The sequence below is a fragment of the Pezoporus flaviventris genome, unplaced genomic scaffold (assembly GCF_033815535.1).
Source record: "Pezoporus flaviventris isolate CSIRO_AGI_PZ_B2104156 unplaced genomic scaffold, CSIRO_AGI_Pfla_v1 ptg000002l, whole genome shotgun sequence".
Taxonomy (NCBI): Eukaryota; Metazoa; Chordata; class Aves; order Psittaciformes; family Psittacidae; genus Pezoporus; species Pezoporus flaviventris.
Genome location: NW_026892550.1, coordinates 51,414,445 through 51,434,444, shown reverse-complemented (window position 1 = coordinate 51,434,444; position 20,000 = coordinate 51,414,445). Strand labels below are relative to the sequence as shown.

At 42.1% G+C, this 20,000-nt stretch overlaps 1 protein-coding gene across 1 annotated transcript in view; it reads left to right on the top strand.

The window, feature by feature from the left end:
- Positions 1–8,816: 8,816 nt before the first annotated feature.
- DKK2 (dickkopf WNT signaling pathway inhibitor 2) overlaps positions 8,817–20,000 on the top strand; it is a 42,963-nt gene continuing 31,779 nt past the window's right edge. Inside the window, exon 1 of the mRNA XM_061478296.1 lies at positions 8,817–9,916. Within this exon, the coding sequence (XP_061334280.1) occupies positions 9,659–9,916 (258 nt within the window). The 5' untranslated portion in view covers positions 8,817–9,658. The remainder of the gene's footprint in view (positions 9,917–20,000) is intronic.

The following is a 20,000-nucleotide window of genomic DNA, read 5'->3' as shown; positions in this document are numbered from 1 at the left end:
AGCAGTCACACAGAGAAGGAAGCTACCTCCCTAACTCCCTTTTTTATGAAGCAGAGGCTCTACTTTTTCTCTGAGAGTGGGATATTTATTACAGCCTGTAGATACACCGTCTTAGCTCTAAAAACATTAGTTTAAGGTAGATTTGCAAGCCAAAGCAAATGATTGAACATGTTTTTACATTTGCTGTTACGTACAGTCTTCGGATGTGACTGCATTTATCAGAAAGCAAGAGATAAATCAGCTTTTTTAGTACTTATTATAGCTAAGGTTGCACAATGGTTTCCATTCTAACTCCCTTTTCAGCCTCATAATTTTCTGCTGCTTTCATTCCTGAGAAGGGAATTTTCCTTACGGTTATTTTTCTTTGGAAACTTTGAGTAACTTGGCTCCAATATTGCAAGAATATTGCAAAGAAAATGGGTGCATGTAGGCTTCCTAATTATTTTTATTGTTTAAACAACTCTTCAACATATGCAGCTGTGGGAGGGAGGCTGAAATTTCAGCTGTTTCCATATCAAGTCAGCCGCCGTTCTGGGCTACCGCGTGTTCGTGTTTTGGTTTGTGTGTTGTGATCCTCTGGAAAGCCACATGCTGTGCACACACAGTGCAGCTCACATACATTTTCGCTGTGGCGATTTGTGCTGGGGAGCACTCTGGCAGGGCCAAGAGCAGTTGCCCTGTGTGTGGATACAGAAGGAGGATGAGAACGTACCAGCTGACCATCACTGCTCCTCTTGCTTCGCACGTGTGCTTTGCTTCCATCTTCTTGCATCAGGGAGACCAGAGGGTTTGACTTGTGGCCTGCCAGGCATGAGACCTGCTCCTTCACTGTGTTTTACTGAAACCTTTCCTTTTGAAAAGTACTTCTGTCTCTGATTGATGCTGAAACAAATATCGCTTCAGGAGCGCGGTCAGGCCCACTTTAGTTCAGTGACACAGTGAAGATGTTTTTGAGCAAATAATGAAGTGGCTTAAAATAATTTAAATTTATTACATTGCCTTTTGAGGCAATGTTTATCAATGGTTATTAATTTTGCTGGCCTGGGTTGTTTTTTTTTTTGTTGTCTTCCCAAGAAATCAGTTGTTCCAACTCCAAGGGGTTAATGGTTGTCAGAAGGGTTGATTCGAATCCTAAACCATAAGCAGGCAAGCTAGTCGCAGCACAGTGTCCTTAATCAGCTATGACAGCATCCTGAACTGTTTTAATCAGGAAAAGAAGTTATTTATGAGGAATAACAGTAACATTCAGTGCTCTTTTTTTTGGGGGGGGGGGGAAGAGGTGGGGGAATCAGCAGGAGAAAAATCATAAATATGGATTTCAAAACAGCTTTATTGCATCAGTTGCCTTCCTGCTAGGAGAAACACGGCATTAGGAATCACATCCAAAAATACAGAAGTCAAAGGATGGGATATTTCTTCTCCTGTTTCCCAGACCGGAGTTACACGCTGTGAGCCTGCCTTTCTCTGAGCTGCGGTCGTGCCTCCTGCTCCGGCTGCAGCCGGGGCCGCCCGTCGCGGCTCAGCTGGGCCAGGCAGCAATTACACAGGCGGCTGTGCTTGCTGACAGTTTTGGGGAGAGGGTAACCTTTAGAGGGAGAGGTGAGCTGGGACCTCTTGATGTGGCCGGGCTAGGCGGGCGCGACGCCAGCGAGGGGATGCTCCGCTGCTGGCGTCAAACCCCTGCTAGGGGTTGTTTGATGCGGCAGCCTAACAAGTGCTGCTCTGGCGTGCTCTAATTGCCGGGTATGCCGGCGGTCCTGAGAAACAACGTCAAGCTGCTGCTGCCAGCATCTCGCTGTGTCATCTCCACACTGCACTGGCAGCATGTTCTGGAGGTCAGGGATGAAGGCAAAGAGGAGGAAGAGCTTTACCCACCTGACAGACTGTCTCATAGAATCATAGAATAGTTAGGGTTGGAAAGGACCTTAGGATCATCTATTTCCAATCCCCCTGCCATGGGCAGGGACACCTCACACTAAACCATCTCACCCAAGGCTTCGTCCAACCTGGCCTTGAACACTGACAGGGATGGAGCATTCACAACCCCCCTGGGCAGCCTATTCCAGTGCCTCACCACCCTCACAGGAAAGAATTTCCTCCTTATATCCAATCTAAACTTCCCCTGTTTAAGTTTTAACCTGTTACCCCTTGTCCTGTCACTACAGTCCCTAATGAAGAGTCCCTCCCCAGCATCCCCATAAGCCCCCTTCAGATACTGGAAGGCTGCTATGAGGTCTCCATGCAGCCTTCTCTTCTCCAGGCTGAACAGCCCCAACTTTCTCAGCCTGTCTTCATACAGGAGGTGCTCCAGTCCCCTGATCATCCTCGTGGCCCTTCTCTGGACTTGTTCCAACAGTTCCATGTGTGAGGACACCAGAACTGCACACAATACTCCAGGTGAGGTATCACAAGAGCAGAGTAGAGGGGCAGGATCACCTCCTTCGACCTGCTGGTCACACTCCTTTTGATGCAGCCCAGGATACGGTTGGCTTTCTGGGCTGCGAGTACGCACTGGAGCCGGCTCATGTTCATTTTCTCATCAACCAACACCCCCAAGTCCTTCTCTGCAGGGCTGCTCTGAATCTCTTCTCTGCCCAACCTGTAGCTGTGCCTGGGATTGCTCCGACCCAGGTGTAGGACCTTGCACTTGGCATGGTTAAACTTCATAAGGTTGGCATCAGCCCACCTCACAAGCATGTCGAGGTCCCTCTGGATGGCATTCCTTCCCTCCAGCGTATCAACTGAACCACACAGCTTGGTGTCATCGGCAAACTTGCTGAGGGCGCACTCAATCCCACTGTCCATGTCAGCGACAAAGATGTTGAACAAGACCGGTCCCAACACCGATCCCTGAGGGACACCACTCGCTACTGGTCTCCAGCTGGACATTGAGCCATTGACCACAACTCTTTGTGTGTGGTCATCCATCTCTCAGCGTGTTTCAGAAGGGTCTCCCCAGCACTTTGGATCACAGGGTATGGTTGTGGCTTTCACACATCCTCTGTCAAGAGGGAAAGAGGAGAAGGAGTGGGACCAGCTCTTGGGACAGAGTTCACACCTATGGACTTCAGTGCTGGTAGAAACATGGCATAAGGTATAAAGAGTGGTTCCCCTGATGCTAATACAGAAATACCACCTGTGAAGAAGAGTTTTGTGGTGGCCATAGACTGCATTAGTGTGGATTTCAGGAACTGACATCTACCTGTCATGCTTTCAGGTATCACATGCCCCAACCTGTCCTCTGGGTGCTTTGCTGAGGCCACAGTCCCAGGACACAAAGTTTTTGGTGGAAATGCTGGAGTGAGGTGATCTCCTTGCTCATTCTCCCCATCCTGCAGGCCAGTGCCTTTATTCCCTTGCCCTTCCTGCCATGCAAAGCCTTCTCTTTTGAAGGGGGGGGGAAATTGGTTGAAGGTTGTAAGCTGAATGCAAAAATGCGTCCCCAGAAAGAGCTGGAGGACAAAGGGGAAGAAGGAGCTCTTTAAATGTGTTTTTTAAACGAAAAAGTTATATTGTTGAGCTGCAGCCTTAGCAAAAGCAGGTATTGCTTGATGGTCCTGATTGAATTTTGTAGTCAGAAATTAAATAAAAGACAGAGTAGGCCCCAGGAGCAATGCTAAGGGAGATTTGGCCATATCCAAGTTGTGAGAGTTGCTGTAAGGGGCAATGGAAATTCAGTGCAGCTGGTGAACCTAAAAAATAATAACACAAACAATATACCTCTGTGTTATAGAATGTCTTTCATATGACAAGTATCCCAAAATGCTTTATTTAGAATTAAAACCAGATTTAATTTGAAGAACAGGTAATTTTGTTTATCCAAGAGAAAGAAAAACATAGGATGTTAGACTGAACTAAAGCTGGTGTACATAAAAGATGGTTCAACTGAAGTCAAGTGGCTTAAAATATAAATTCTGTAAAGCACATAGGATTACAGTTTGGCCCATAATATTTTGTATTTACAGTGTGTAATTTTGGTCTTTTGGAGGAGGTCAGGTAAAGGATCTCACTGTTTTCATTGTGTTCCTTTATTTCATGCCTTTCCCAAATATTTCCTTTTTTAAAAAGTTTCAGAGACAAAAGGGGGAAAAAAGGCAAGAGGAAAAAAGTTTACTCTTCCATGTCTTTTCTGCCCCCCTAAAATCCCTAAGGGAGTTCATACGGTAGCATCTTCTTATTTTGGGAAGAATAAGTAGTGAAACTGGAAAAACTCTACCAAACCATTGTTTGTTTAAGGCCACTCAGTTTTTTCACTTAATTTATAAACAAGTGTAATTAGAAGAAACACCAAAGCATTTGTACAAGACAAAAAGTGTTAGGAAAATTTAGACATTTGAACATTTATTCAGGGTTTGAATGGCTGATTTAGAAACACAAGTATAATACAAAAGAAAAACTTTTTTCTTTTTTTTTTAAAGAAAGCATGATGATTCAGCCCAAAAGAGATACAAAAAGAGATGGAAATATATATATTTAGCATTGTGAACTGAGTACTAGTGGCTCACTGCTGTAGTTTTCCATGTTTGCAGCTGGAGGTCTTATTGGTATTTAATGAACATTTGCCTACTTGACTGGTGAGCTTCCGTGGCGGGGTTGCACAAAGCATAGCCTCTCCTTCTGCCTAGTGGAAATCTGCAGGATGAATTAGCAGTTAAAGCTGAGCATGTGGTCTTCAAACAATCTGCCTCCATAGTTAGGGCATAAGTGCCACCTCTGCAGGATCCCAGACAGATTTGTGGTTACGTACCCGATGGTCAGGAGCAGCCTCAGTCTCTACAATATGGTACTTGACAAAGGATTTCCAGTAGCCATCCTATGTGTTAAGTAGCATTTGCCACTGACTGTGATCTGTGGGGTAATGCTTCCTGTTACTCTGTATGGTTAGCTGCAAAAATGCCATTTTGGGGCAAAAGACAGCATCGCTCTGAAATGTTTGACTAACCACGCACACATAAAGTATGTGGGACTTAGCTTCTCCAAACTAGGCACCCAAAACTAGTGGTGAACTTAGGAGTAAGGTCTTTCTCTGCCTGATCTTCAGTAGTGTAACAGCCTCTGCTTAGCGCACTTCATGCAAGTAACAACCACTGAGTTTTGTAGCTGGTTCCTCTGGTAGATCCACCACGGCTCTTAAGCGTTTTAGAGGTTCTTGGTGTGTCTCAAAATCTAAAGTTGCAGTGGTACAGTCATAAATCTGCAACGGGGGGATGCTTCTCGGTATTTTTGCCTGGATACCATCTTATTTGCATAGACATTGTGAAGTAAATCTGTGTCTTTAAAGGACATAAGAGTTGCTGCAATGGAAAGCATAGGAAATCCACACCTAGGTTTCTAAATGTGTTTGACCACTTTGAAGTACTCAGGGTATTGACTGAATACTAGTTAAAAGGGGGAAAAAAAGGGGGGGACAAAAATACCAAATAGCTTTTTTCCCTACAGGTGTATCTGTATATCATGATGTTAAGGAAAAAAGCTCCACCCTAACACAGATTTAGTGCTCTGTTCATCTACTGATTTCTTTGGTCTCGAGCAGCGTGCCGGTCTGGCAGCAGCTGCCCTGCAGTGAAGTGGTTGTTGATTCCTCTGGAGGGAACCATCTGTCAGGGTAGCAAAGCAAAACCTGCTTCCATTTCCTCACAGATGCTGCAAACTATCTTCCCTTCAGAGCAGTGAGTTACAAGATAGGTCTTGCCCTGTTGGAGAGATACCCATTTCCATTCCCACTAAATTTAAATTAATGTATAGAAACTTAGTTGAATCCAGCTGACTGATGAACTTGATACTTAGATGAATCTGGACTGATTTGAAAAAAAAAAAAAGTTTGGGCACCTGTTCTTAAATATCTGAAAAACTTTGAGCATTCCTCCCTAGTTTTCTTCAAATTTCTAAAATCTACAGATGCACGGGAACTTTATATTTACATCTACAGACCTGGAATGTGGTTTTCTTGTTTATTTAATGAAAACAATAATTTTAATAAGATATTAATAGATATATGATTAATTTAGACAGTCTACTTACTGTCTGATCCTTTAGGTACTGTGTGCCTCTCTTTAATACCACATATGTCCTTTTCTTTCACATTTATTTCAAGAAGAGTTTAATGGTACTCCCATGAGGTCATCATATTGTGCTTTCAATGTCATAGGTTCTGTTTGCACGCCTCATCAGTTTATTTTGTCCTCTTTGTAATCTTCCCTTATTCAAAGCAAAGTGGCGAAGAACACTCCAGCACTAACTTGTAAATTTCTGTTCCTTCCTGGGTAAGAGAACATCAAAAAAAAGTTATCATTTGAGGGAGGTTGCTAATTGCTGTCACCAAAGGTATTAGATTCAAAGCCCAGTTAAATATACCATTAATTCTGAGTCTGAAGTGTGAATTAACACAACCTCCCATATATTTTGATCAGTAGTCCAGACCCATATATAATTTTATCTTAGGGATGAGAAAATAGCATTTTTCTTGTCCAGTTTCTGTAGTAGTATTGTAAAACCTGCTGTCTTGATATTTTTACAAATCTAGTGCCATCCAAGGCTCTGTGGTGGTATATATGGAGAATACTAGGAGGAGAGACGTGAACTGTAACTTAAGTGTTCTGTGTATTTAAGTGCATTTACCCCCAGCAAGAATACAAAATGTGACTAGGGCAGTCCATGGTAATCAGAAGAGGAAACGCAGGATTGACTTGTTATTAGAACTCAGGGAGGTGTTACTGGTTTGTGTTTCACCATCTCAGTTTGATCCTATGCCGGTGGGTGGGGGGGGCATCAGCCCTCCTGCATTAGGGCCTGAGGCTGCCTGTTCACATGTATATACACCGCTTTTGTATGCCTGAATGGTTCGCGGGTTTCTTTGCGGCTGTGATTTTTGTGTGTGTGTGTGGTGTTTATGTGGCTGTCTGCCAACTTTCTATGAAATTATGTGTCAAAGCTTTTCCTGTGGCCCTGATAGCTGTTTGCTTTTGGGTTTGGTAGGGGTGAAACACCGGGAGGGTTGGGTGTCAAAAGTCAGGTCAAAAGCAATCAAAAAGGACTGGCTTTTATCACTTCCTTGTGAAGCTGCAAATTGCTTTCTGATCTTTCAGAAACATTTTCTTAGAAATGTCCTCAGGAGCTATAGAGGATGAAGACAGAAATGGAATTTTAGTTTATTTAAGGCTGTGTGAAGACAGAAAAAAAGAAAATCCCGTGAAGAAGGCAGCCTTTTTCATTCCTTACTCTTCGCAAAGCTGAATACAGAAAAAAAAGTGAAATTTGAATTTTGAATCTAATTTTCTGAGATCAAGTGCTGATAAAATTGCTTCCAGCTTCAATCCAGTAAACGTGAGTTTATGTGAAGCCTGAGCCAGAGCTCAGTAGAACAGTTTAAAATCCAGTCTTGGGGGCTGATGTGCCGTTTTTGTTGCTACTTAAAACCCCCATAAAACTCAGTAGCAATCCCCTAACATAAGACATGATTAGATAAGATTTTTTTTAAAAAAAGACCCATGAGATGGGATTAAATCCTCCCAAACAATTCTGAGGTTTGAGCTGTTGAAAAACATGTAAATTAATCTACTCTTTACAAGATGCTCTGTGTAATACAATACAAACCCTGACATTAGGAGACATTGCTAGCAGTCACACGTCAATAGATAGCATGTGAAAAAACTTACTTAAGGTGGGGTGGTCCATGGAGTCTTCCCTGCAGAGACCTACTAAGGCCCTGCGTGCTCATTGCAAGATAAAAGAGTGCCTGGTTCCTCGCTGGTATTTCTTGCTTTAGCATTATCCTTTTGCGTAGCTGTTAAATTAAAAGAAATTAAATTTCAGGTGCTCATTTTTTTCTTCACCTCTTGTGCTATGTGAAGAGGCAGAGTAGCTGGAAGGTTATGATAGCTTAGAGGAGGGACCCTGCAGGAGAAGGGAAAGACATGAAAATTCTCTGTACTGTTCCCAGACAAGACAGTGTTCATACATGAACATATGGGACAGCAAGAGGGCTGCTTCTCTCATCATCTTTTGTTCCATCCACCCACTTTCACATGTCCAGGGGAAAAACAAGGGCTGGTAGCTGCTCCACTGCAGTACACAAGCGCCCCATGGCGATGTTCTTTGCTCTAAATCTGTTGTTGGTAAGAGGGACAATTTAATAGCTGGGTTTGCCCCAGTTCTGCTAATTTTGCACCCTGTGTCCCTGTTTGCCTTCCTTCTTCGAAAACACTGTGTTTCAGTATTGCAGCAGTGCCTCTGAGCTTCTGGGTTAGTAGCACCTGGGTGCTTCACAGCAATCAGATTTGCGCTTGTGCCGGGGAAATTGAGAAGGTAAATGCAAAATAATGAACAAAATAGTTATTTGGGGTTGCTAGTGGCACCGTGGCTCTGAGAAGTGTCACCTTTAAGAGACCTGCAGCGCAGCATTAGTGTCTGGACATGCCTTTTACCTGGGCAGTGGACTTCGCAGGCTCTGCTGTTAAGATTTGGCAGCTCTTTTGTGCCAGCCCCGTGCTTTCAGGGCCCTGCAGGGCTGACGTTCAGAACCAGTCTTCCGAGGGTTTCGGGGAGCACCCCAACACACGCTTCAGTTTGGCAGTGCCACTTGGGGACCCCGCGCGGAAATCCGGCACCCATCACCTCCGGCGAGCCTTAACCTCGGGATCGGACAGCGGGGATATAGCGCCCACAGAGCGACACGCATGTCCGCGGCCGCGGGACCCGGGCACACCCTGTCCGGAGAGAGGGGGACCCGCTAGGCTTGGGGGACAGCGGCATCGGGAGAGGAGGGCACTACGGAGACACACGGACACGGCGGGGGTGACAGTGGTTGTGCGGCGTGTCCCCCCTCGGGGTGGGGAAGGAGCACCCGCTGCTCGCAGCTGTAACAACAAGGGGGCAGCGAGAGGCTGCCGGAGCACCCAGCCGAGGGTGAGCAGCGCGACGGTCTGCTCCTTTGCCCCAGCCGCTCCGCACGGTGCCCTGAACCCCTCTCACCGCACCGGCCGGGCTGGAGGAGGAGGAGAAGGAGGAGGAGGAGATCGGGCGCTTTCACTCCTGCTGGCTCCGGAGGCTGAGGCAAAAGACAGAAAAAAGGAGGAGGGGAATAAAAAGTAAAGAGGGGGGAGAGAGAGTGAAAGAAAACTAAGCCCAGCTTTTGCCGGTGCTGCTTGGATTGGATCTGGTTTGAGTTTCCTCTCTGCTGGCTTGTGCAGCAAGAGAGGAGGAGTGGGGGGAAGTAACTCGCTCACTCTTCCTCTGAAGCTCAAGCAAACGTGCTGGTGACTGCACTGGTGGGGAGCTGCCCTGGGTGCAGTTGCCTCCTGGCTTATTGCTCTCAGTTCCTAAAGAACTGCCTGGACTTCTCGAGGACCTGGAGGAAAAAGCATCACTTCACAGATCAGAGTTGCTCAGTGACTATAGACTTGACAGTTCTGTTTTTGTGGTTTTTTGTGTGTTTTGTTTTTTTTTTTTTTTTCTCTTCTAGGGAATTCTTTTTTTTAATTATTTTTCTCCTGTGTCTCTCAGAGCAGCATTTCCTTGAGTGTGTGGCATTGAAATCCATTGCTTTGTTAACAACTTTGGGAGATATTTTAAAAAACTTTTTTTTCTTCTCTCTTTTGCTTTCTTTGCCTTAAAAAAAGAGAAAAAAAAAGAAAAGATAATCCTTTTGGGGGGAGGGGAGATGATCGTGCTGATGTGGAATAAGTGCTCCTGCTGTCTCCTCTTACTAGCCGCGGTCCTGATCGTGGAGAGCTCCCAGCTAGACAGCTCCAGCTCCAAGGTGAACTCCATCAAGTCCACCCTGATGGGGGAGGCTCCAACTCAGACAACCAACAGATCTACAGGCATCCACCAGGGACTGATACTTGCTAGCAGTAAGAAGGGCAAAATCCTAGAGCAGATGGGAAAACCTCCCAAGCACTATCACCGGCAAGGAGAGGTAGGACATCTCTTCATAGCTCGAGTGTCTGTCTGTCTGCATACTATATGCAAATAATTTCCAGTCTTCCCTCACATTGTTTTTAAAGCTTCCCTGTGTTAAATCAATTAATTAACTTCATTCAGGATTGTCTGGGACAATAACATCTCACAGTTGGTGTTACGAACTGTGCAAGTGGGAGTTGGAAGGTTTTAAACCTTTCCATCTTCTCTATAGGGTTCATAATTGATGGAAGAAAGAGTAGTCTAAAAAAAATTACCATCTTCAGCAATTCTTTGTTTGACTTCTCCAAAGCATTGCTAGAAGTAAAGGAAGAAACTCTCAGACACTAAATTAATCGAATTTGAATAGTTGGGGAATATTTGAGCATGAAGTGACAACTGTGTTTACAGCGGTGAAACAAACTTGGTTTTAAAAATCACACGTGGCAAGTTGATCTCTGTTACCTTTCTTCATGATGGGAGTAAAAAAAGATGCCGTCCCAGTGGAATAGTTTATGTCACATTCATTTGCTTAATATGACAGTAAATAAATTCTAGGTTACTTGTCCAGTATGCGCTCCAGTGGTTGTGGAAGTTTTGTTTGGTTATGTCCAGCTGAGATAAGTAGGCAGTAATAGCCCCGAATACAAAGTGTGTAAGGAAGAAAAACTTTATGAAAAAAAAAGACCCTGGCTTACTTATGCACTCTTCTTCCTTCTCTATCCTGCTTGGAATCTTGGAAGTCTGGTAATAAATTATCTTCATTCAGCTACCTCAGTGGTAACATACAAAGCAGTATTTTAAGCCATCAGTCTTCTACTACCCTGTCAGGTCTAATGGGGATGGTAGGAATGTTGCACATTGTAGTGTTGACGGAGGTAGGTTTCTTCAGAAAACATAGATTTTTTTTTTATACTGCTTGGTATTACTAGTACCTCTAAATATAGCTGCTTTTCATAAGCAACAAACAGTGTAGCAGCAAGGGAGCTGCCAACATTCAGCACTAAAAAGGCAAAATACTCAGTGCCTGAAGGATCTGTATATTGCCTGCATATTTCTTAAAACAGCGAAAAAGCTGCAAGTTCAAGAAATCCACTGAAAGTGTTTCACATCAGCTTCCTAATAATTGAATGTTCTCATCTGTTTTTTTGTGCAGGCGTAATAATAGTGGTGGCAGTTTAGGTTTTTGCACGTGAGATACTTGGTTTTAAACTCCTCCAAGCTTTCTTTCCCTAACCACTCAATTGTTTTATAATTTCTTAGAATTTAGTCACCTCTCCTTACCTCTTGAGTGAAGTCTGGTAGCAGATGCTGTGTAGAAGTTTCATATTACTAAAGTACTGTGCTCTTTCCTAGTGCACATTGTAATAATCACTATGTTAAATCACCTTGAGGAAATACAGGAGCATGATATGCTTTCTTATATGTTCTCCTTGTGCTTTCTTTTGTTTTCTGTATATTCATAACAAGCCAATATATAGGACTCCATTGTTTCCACTGAAACAATTTCATTGTTTCAGTCTTATCAGTTTTCATGTGGGTACTTGTGGGGCTGCACTGTACAGACTCAAACATGATCTATAATTTTTGTCCTTTGGAAAATCTTGCTACCTTTCACTTTGTACAACACCCTTAGCACTTCAATGTATATTCAACACAAGTTGAGAATGATTGATTATAAGTCACCCAGTTCCTGGGAAACAGTTGCACTGTCCACCAGTTGCTTTTGCAGGATTTGCTCCTTACTTGCCAACCTGGATAGTTTGCTGAGGACTTGCAGTTACTGGCAAGAACTCACAAAGTAAACTTCAAATCAGAGATAATGCTGTAAGTATCTGTAGTGGTAGAAGAGATGGCATGCATGTTAAGGTGTCTTGTTTGTAGCACAAGCAAAGACCCCGGGAGAATCAGTGATTTTGGCTCCCAGGGAGCAAAGCCTGACCTCCAGTTAAGGGCTGTTGGTGCTGATTTCACCCTCTCCCTGAGACTCTATCCCCGGCTCCTGCACAGATGTAGTCCATGAAAATAGTTCAGATTTGCTACCAGTAATTGTAGATGCTACTTTTGGCCATCTGCCTGAAGCAACAAAATTAACAATGACTTGCAATACGAAGAAGAAAAGGCAACAGAAGTGAAGGGATGGGATGGAAGGGAAGGGAGAAAAGGGAAGAAAAACAGAAGAGAGATGAGAGAGAAAAGAGAAAAATAATTGAAAAAAAAAGTAGCTTTTGTGATAATGCAATATCATGGTGATACTTCCAGTTGCAGGGTTGGTAAGCCACTGCATTTTTTAGCAGCGGTGTCACGCATCTCAACCAGTTAAGACATGATATTTTCATAATTTTTTTTAGGTACCTTCTTATTAGCTTAGTACTTGATTTGTTTAGATTATGGGATTTTGTACTGAAGTATTGCAAACCGTTTGCTAAAAGAACAGTCCTGTGCTTTTCTTTCATAAATAATCTGTTGCATGAGTAGAATTTATAAGGTGTCAAAAGTAGGGCTACATTTTATGTCTTGGTAACATTAAATAGTGAGTCGAGTGTCCTGTTTACGATTAGGAAATAGCTTTAGTAAGGACACGAGCATGCAACTTAAAGGAAAATTGATAGAATTTTGCTGCTGTGACAGCTCTGAGCTGTGCATTCAACCCTCTGTGGATACACATAGTGGAAATTGGAGGACTCTCACCAAAACTGATGAAAAGCCCATCAGCCAGCAACCTATTTGTTTTTCAATTATGTTAATTCTCTGGACTCGGAGCAACTTGGGAGTCTTTAATCAGCAATAAATCAACAGATACAATAGTTCATGGCTTATCTAGAGTGTTGATGTCTTTCAGCTGGTAGTTACAGTGCTTCTGCCCAGAAAGGGAAGATCCAGCGCTCCTTTGTCAGGCAAAGTTCCAGTTCAAATTAATGAAAATACTCACATGAGCAAAGCAAGCTGATATAACTTGCTGGAAGGACTGGCAGGGCAAATGAGGATTTTAGTAAGACTTACGTTTTATGTCTTTCTGAGGAATATTATTTATTTTCTATTCTTATTCCCTTTACTGCCTTGGATCAGCAGAGAATGAGAAGCACTGACGTGCTAAATCGGTGAGATTTCACTGTCTTCACTGCTCTGTGCTGTCTCTCCTGTTTTCCCCTTTATGCAAACTGTTAATGTTTTCTGAATTTCACAAAGAATCGGAAAGTATCTACAGCATTTGCACAAGGGAAAAATTTGCTCAGAATACAGAGCATGTTAGACAAGGTTATTTTTTAGGGTGGTCAGTACTGTATATTGTCTGGCACTAATTTCCTTTCAAAACTCCATTTAGAGAGCTGTTTCTAGGAACAGCTAAAACTTCTGTATTGTAGCTTCTCTGGGAAATTGTTCTGGATGTGTCATCTCCCTAAATAAATATGATATAGTGAATAGAGTCATAAATGAAAAAGGCCACGTTAGCCATGATGGTGGATTAACTTTTCTGCGTGTTAGCTATACCTTCCACTGTGTTAGGGCAAGCTCTCCATGTGAACACTCTCGCTCAACTATAGAGATGCAGCTCGAAAGGGAAAATCCCACATATTGTAGCTCTAATAGAAAGGCATAGCCTTTCCAGAGATTCCTGGATGATGGCTCTATAACCTCACTATTTCACTTCACTGTCTTTATCACTTCTTGCCTCTGAGATACAGTCCCCTCCATCAGTGCTGGTGTTTGCACTCCTTCATACTCAACCACCTGTAATGATCTAGTAGGCTGAGACCTACCAAACTGTATTTCCAGCCATTTTCCTTCTTTAATCTATGGGTGCTATTATCTTTTGCCCTTTCCAAGTCCTGGCCACAAGCCATTGTTTCAGCTCGTCTTTGCTGCTGCGTAGCTGGTTGGGTTTGTGCTTCCCACTGCGACTGTCCCTCCCACTTTCCACACAGACAGGAGCAGCAGCAATGAAGGGAACTGGGATGGCCAAGAGATGGGGCTGGCACAACTTTGGGGCTGAATGAGAGATAATGGGGTCTGGAAAAGAGAGAAAGGAGTGAAAAGCTGGGACAAGTTTCAACACTGCAGAGGCACAATAGGCAGATATTAGATCAGCCTTTGTATTCCAAATATACTCGGTTTAATAAAGTATTTTAATTTTTATTTTATTTTAAACTGTATCACAGCTTGAACTAAGAGGCTTGAGACCACAGAAACCAAACCAAAAAGGCATTAATCCAAATGGCTACATTGACACTGATCTCATATGTATCGATGCACGAACATGCATGTGTTTCTTGAACAGGACACAGCTACCCACAAGGACTTGCTAGAGAATGCTTGGATGATGCTTTGTAGCAAGTAAAACAGCGTGAGATGTAGTAATTGACTGCAGTACCCTGAGAATGTTACAATAAAATGTACCAAAGACACCAAAAATGTAACCACAATATCTTGAATAGCTAGCAAACAAGACAGCGTAAATTATTTCTACATGGGATTAAAAATAAATTAATTACAATACCTAGAAATTACATCCAGCAACAGCTGTGGGGTTTTTTTGTGTTTTTTTGGTTGTTTTTTGTTTTTTTTTTTTTTTTAAAGAAATAAATACAGAATTGCTAAATCTGCAGAGGTCACCAGAGAATGTATTCTTTGCTCTTGCTGTTTGCTCTTAGGAATCTGGGAGGCATACTGGTTTACTGGCAGCAGTTTTGCTAAATAGCTGAGTGGCTTGTCTCTTGATTGCAAAAATGGGATGCAGAGTATTATCTTCTTCCTGGGTCATCCTTGGTGTCCCCTTCAATTTGTTATTGTTATTTGACTTCTTAATATAGAGAAAAAGCTCCTATAAAGTGGTTTTAATGCAACTATTTCCTATTAATGTTGCAACAATGACTAGACATCTTCCAGGACTTTGATGAGCTATTTGGTGTGCAAATACTTACAAAGAGTTTGTTTCTGCCTGAAAAGTCTGTCAGAGTCCAAGGACAACACAAAAGATGATGAAGCATGATTATATTTTGCCCTCAGAAAAAAATGAGTCTGATTAACTCATTATGTTTGATTAACTGATGTTTTGCAGATGCAAATATAGCACAAGTTTAATTTTGATTTTAATTATCTCAACACCGGATGTATCTTGCAAGCACTTCATATCTCATGGTTTGTCAGTTGAGCCTTTGGTTCTTTTACAGTTGTACTTACAAATGCCTCGCCCTGCAAATGTTGTTTAGAAGGGATTTAACTCTGCAGAGGAGGAGTTTCATGAAGCTCCTGCTCCTGTTTGTTTTTTGAACATTGCTTTCCTCCTCAGGTTTTGTGTAGCTGAGAATTTTTTAAAGTGCATTCAAACAAGTTTTATGTAGAAATATTAATTTGGAGAACACCTTCAAAGCAGAGACCTTCCTTTCCTTCTTGGACTTGCTAAAGACCCTGCCAAGCTCATGCTGCCCCCTCATGTACACACTGGTTGTGGCTGACAAGAGCCAGGGTGCAACGAGTCAGACTTGGACCCAGACTGCAGCTCCCACTTGGCTCATCGTTAGCATGTGGCTTGTCACCATGTCCTGTTATGGTGCTGGGGAGGTTCTTGTTGATGTCGGCACTGCAGTCGTTATGCATTTATGATAGATTTGAGGAGCTGAAGTTTGTATGACACTACAGAAATAGGGAAGAAAACCAGAAGATGCCTCTCTGCTTTTTCTGCATCAGTAAAACTCCAAGCGTTTTTTTTTGTTTGTTTGTTTTGTTTTGTTTGTTTTGTTTTGTTTTTTATTTTTGTTTGGGGTTTTTTTGTCTTTTCGGGGAATTGAGGGTGATCCTTTGGAAAACCTTGTCTTTCAGTGCTGTGTTCTAGGCTGTATTTCAGGTACCTTTAGGTTGAAAACAGCTTCTATGAGCTTCATATCCACCAATGTGAAAGGCCCATATGAAAGCCAAGATCAGAAGGTTTGTTTTGTAACTTTATTAAAAATCATTTTTACCTGCAAAAGTCTTTATTTTCATTAGAGAACACAAACATTCACCTCTTCTTTTTTAATCAGGGTATAAGATGTGCAATGCTCATGTGCATTCCCAAACAGTCACTTTTTTTCAGTATAATTTTTCTCTTTGTGATTGAAAGACAGATTTATTTGAATGGAAAATTTCATGAACACAAAGCAGTTTTCACATTACAATGAAATGTGAAAATAGGTGAATTTGTGATACTTCTAAGGTCATTGCAGAAACCTTTGCTCTAGAATAAGCTACAGAAAGTAGTGTTAGATGGCATAAAAGGATACACATGGCCATACAAAATGACCAAAGCACAGCAGTTTTCAAATAAAATAATGAGATTCATTCATTGTACTTACAGCTTTAATGGGATCTGCCTTAAATCCATCTATGATTTATATATTTGTGTTCACACAAACAGAAATTGAGTTATGAAAATGAATGGATATAAACACACAGTAGGAGCACGGAGTTCACTCATTTAGCAGCTAAAGATAAAACTGGAGCAATGCTACAAAAACTAATAAAAATGTAAGAGTTGTTGTTTTTTCCCCCTCAAAGCACATAAGCACACAGTTCAGCCCCTTGGGACTTTCTTGAAGCTAAGCTTTGATATGATTGAATTTTCGAATGCGCAGTAATGAATCTTGGAGACATGCATGTTGCACATATGTAGTGCAAATGGCACTGGCTTAGCATTTTTAGCAGTATGTGAAGGTGGACTGTTCTGCACATGCTCGGGAATGAGGTGTTGCTTCATTCTGCAAGCCCTCTGCCTCATTCTCTGTGCATCATGTAAGTGTGAACCAGGCTGTGCATGCTTTTAAAAGCATATTTATCGGTCCAGTGAATGAGAGGACAGGGTTCAGTTCTACGCGTTTTGGCAGCTTGCATTGAGTGAAGCAGTGATTTGCTGTCAGTGTTATTTCTTCTCTGCAAGTCTGAAATGCACGAAGTGGAGCTCTCTTAAAAGGAATTGCAAAGAGAATATGTTTATGTTGCAGCAGGAAACTTGTATTCTTGGAATCTCATTCTTAACTATAAAGGCATTGGGGAAAGTAATGCATCTGATGGGGGACAAGCTCTGTTATTTTTCCTTTTGCACAAAGCAGGGTAGTTTCCAGAATTGTTTCTTTTGCTATATGCTCCTACAGAAAATGGTGCACCCCTTCTTGACTGCCTGCAAATGTCCTAAAACTGGACACTGTTGTAAAACAAGCTCTTGGAAGCAGGAGAGAGAACTATATGTAAAACCACTAACAGAAACACAAAATGCTAAGCTTAACTAATCTAGCTGGCATTAACTTAATTCATTTTCAGAAGTATAAGAAAGATTTACACTGTCAAGAAAAAAAAAAATAAAGGTAGTGACAGATGTGCTACCATCTTCTGTTTAATCTTTTCTTTCATATGACTTTCCTCCTTGTAGCATTTTTGTTTATTTTATATGTTCTTTTTTCATCAGCAAAACTCTGGTGTTTCATGAAGTACAGCCGCAGTACTCTGGATGGCCAATGACAGGTATTCATGTCAGCTCAAAAGAAGCCACAGAAATCTAGGTCCAGCGTATATAATGATGTTTGGATCCCGTCTCAAATAGCTTAGTTTGTTTTCTGACGTCACTACTGAAAATAGATTTTGGGCTTCCCAATGCTGGAAGCTCTAAGGAAGACTCCACCTGCTCTTTCAGCTAATTTGCTGGCGTGCCAGAGTGCTTTCCTCAATTTTGTTACTGCAGAGCTCATGCGGAGTATAACGCAAACGTGCTTTGGCTTATATGGTCCCTGTTCAAAGCTCTGTTATAGAGCATGGGTTTAAAAGGAGAAAACGGTCTGTCCAGTATGACATAGAGCCACAAGAGGGTTGATGCTGCTTCATGTATTGTCTTAGGGGTAGTGAGGAAAACTGCATAACAAAAATTAGGCTTTAAGGTCTACTTTATATTTTGGTGGAGGGGCTAAAGTGCTTAGCTGAATAAAATGTTTTTGCAATTGTTAGAATAAATACAGCGTTTTTAAATTGCTCTTCAGGAATTCTTGTAAGCCTCTGCTTGGTTTTGTCCCTGTTGCTATCTTCCAGACATCTCACCCCTTGCCAAGGAAATGGCTTTTTAACAAGAAGAATCCTCTGGAAATTACTTTCTGAGGGGGTCCTTGCCACAGCAGCTGCAACAAATTGCAACTGAACTTCAGTCCCAATTGCTTTTTATTGCTAAAAGTAGAAGTGACCAAGTGAATGCGTGTACTATAGCTTCATGACAATTTATTAAGCATCAGAATGTAATGTGTGGTGTTGTCTAACCAGATGATTATTAAGTTTTTTTCTGTGGAGGGAAATTTCTCTCAGACTTTGTACCAGTACTTAAGCTGAAAGAGGCTGGGAAGGTCTTGTTGATCACAAAATGTCCTGTGGTTAGGCAAACTTAGGGTTTTCCTTCCACAGAGACCTTGGTGTTGGGGCCCAGCGAGTGACATTGGTGAGAGCAGAGTACAACCAGCACAAGCCAGCAAAAAAGAGAAGTCACGGCACTGCAGTCTAATGTGTGCTGATCTGCTCCCTGCTGTGTAAACAAGTCTCCGGGGAAAGCATTTTTGGCATGATTTTCCAAATAAGTAACGTGGAGACCAGAAACATTAAGGAAGGATGAAGCAAAATGTTGGGATGGTACAGGCTGCTTTCTTGTGTCTTTGAGCAGGGTTTGCCAGCTGGAAAGGAGTTACAGGTCTGCTTGCCTTCCACTCAGACTCTCTGCTCCAACTTCAGGGCCAGTAGCGAGGGTAAGGAAGGCTCTGTCCCTTCATTTCTCTGGCGAAGTGACTAGAATGGGAAAGAAGATGCATCTTTTATACATGGGAATTAGGAGGTTCTAAGTTTTGGTATTGCACAAATATATTAAATGTACTAGATAGTACAAGGTTTTCTGAGGATTTTAGTGGTAGCAACTTAGGCTTTCTTAGCCTATGTGTTTGTCTATATGAATATGAAAATCTTGGTTTAACTATTATCTAAACAACAGTGCTAGACCAAAATAAATAGTAAATTAAAATGCAGCATTATTATTATTATTAAAAATGCAGGAGCTATTTTATCTTTGTATTTCACTTCAAGTGTAGAACAAACAACTGTCTGGAGCACTGAAGGGGGAAGGTTATCAGGTGGTTGGAAGAATAAGTCTGAAAGTTGAAGTTGAATGTTTAGCTTTTCCCTGCTTGCTTTCTTGATTTACCAAGCTGGGAAGCACATATTTGACCCTGTGCTTGACAGGGATTTTGGACGGCTTTATTAAAAAACATTTATAAAATATTTAAAGGCTTTTATGCATGGAGATGACTGATAGGCAGATGATGTGCATTCATGCAGTGTCTGTTATTGATGCACTTCCACGAATTCAGGTTAGGGAGGGTTTAAATACCAGGCAGTAAAATTGGAGATGCTCCTTAGTCCTTTGGAAAGCCGATTTCTGATGAGCTTCACGAGTCAGGTTCCCTTCTTTCCAGGCACACTGGTCTTACTGTCACTGCTGTAGGTATAGGGTTTGGGTTTATTTGTTACAGTTGCAAGGATGTTGCCTTTTCTTAAACACTGTTCTTGAAAGTTATCAGTGAAGGATAGATAAGAGACTCTTTATTACAGGCACACATGTGCACCACAGGTGTGAAGGGAACTCTTAAACTGTTTATGAGCACACAAAGCCCCACGAACAAAGAGGGCAGAAAATAATGTTGTCATTTCAAGGAAAAATATGTTTTAAGGCCCTGTTAAAAATAAAGCCAAAAAGAAATAGCAAATGTGCCGCAGACTGTGTGTGTAAGAAGGATTAGCACTGTGAAAATCTTTCATTCTTCTGAACAGGCATATACCACAGGCAGGCCCGGGTAGCTGAGATACCATTTGACATTTTCAGGCTCTTGTCTCAGTGATTTAGCCACAGAATCCCCCTCCAATTAGAACAAGCAGACAAAGAGTAGGATAGCATTGTCTTAATTCTGTTTTAAAGATTTTATATAAGTAGAAGTTGGTGCATATGTTATACAAAGGTGTATGAGTACCAGGTCTGGGGTGCAGCTGTCACTCTTGAATTTGGTGGGACTAAAGTCTGTTTTACAGCTAAAGGTCCTAATGGAAGGGTC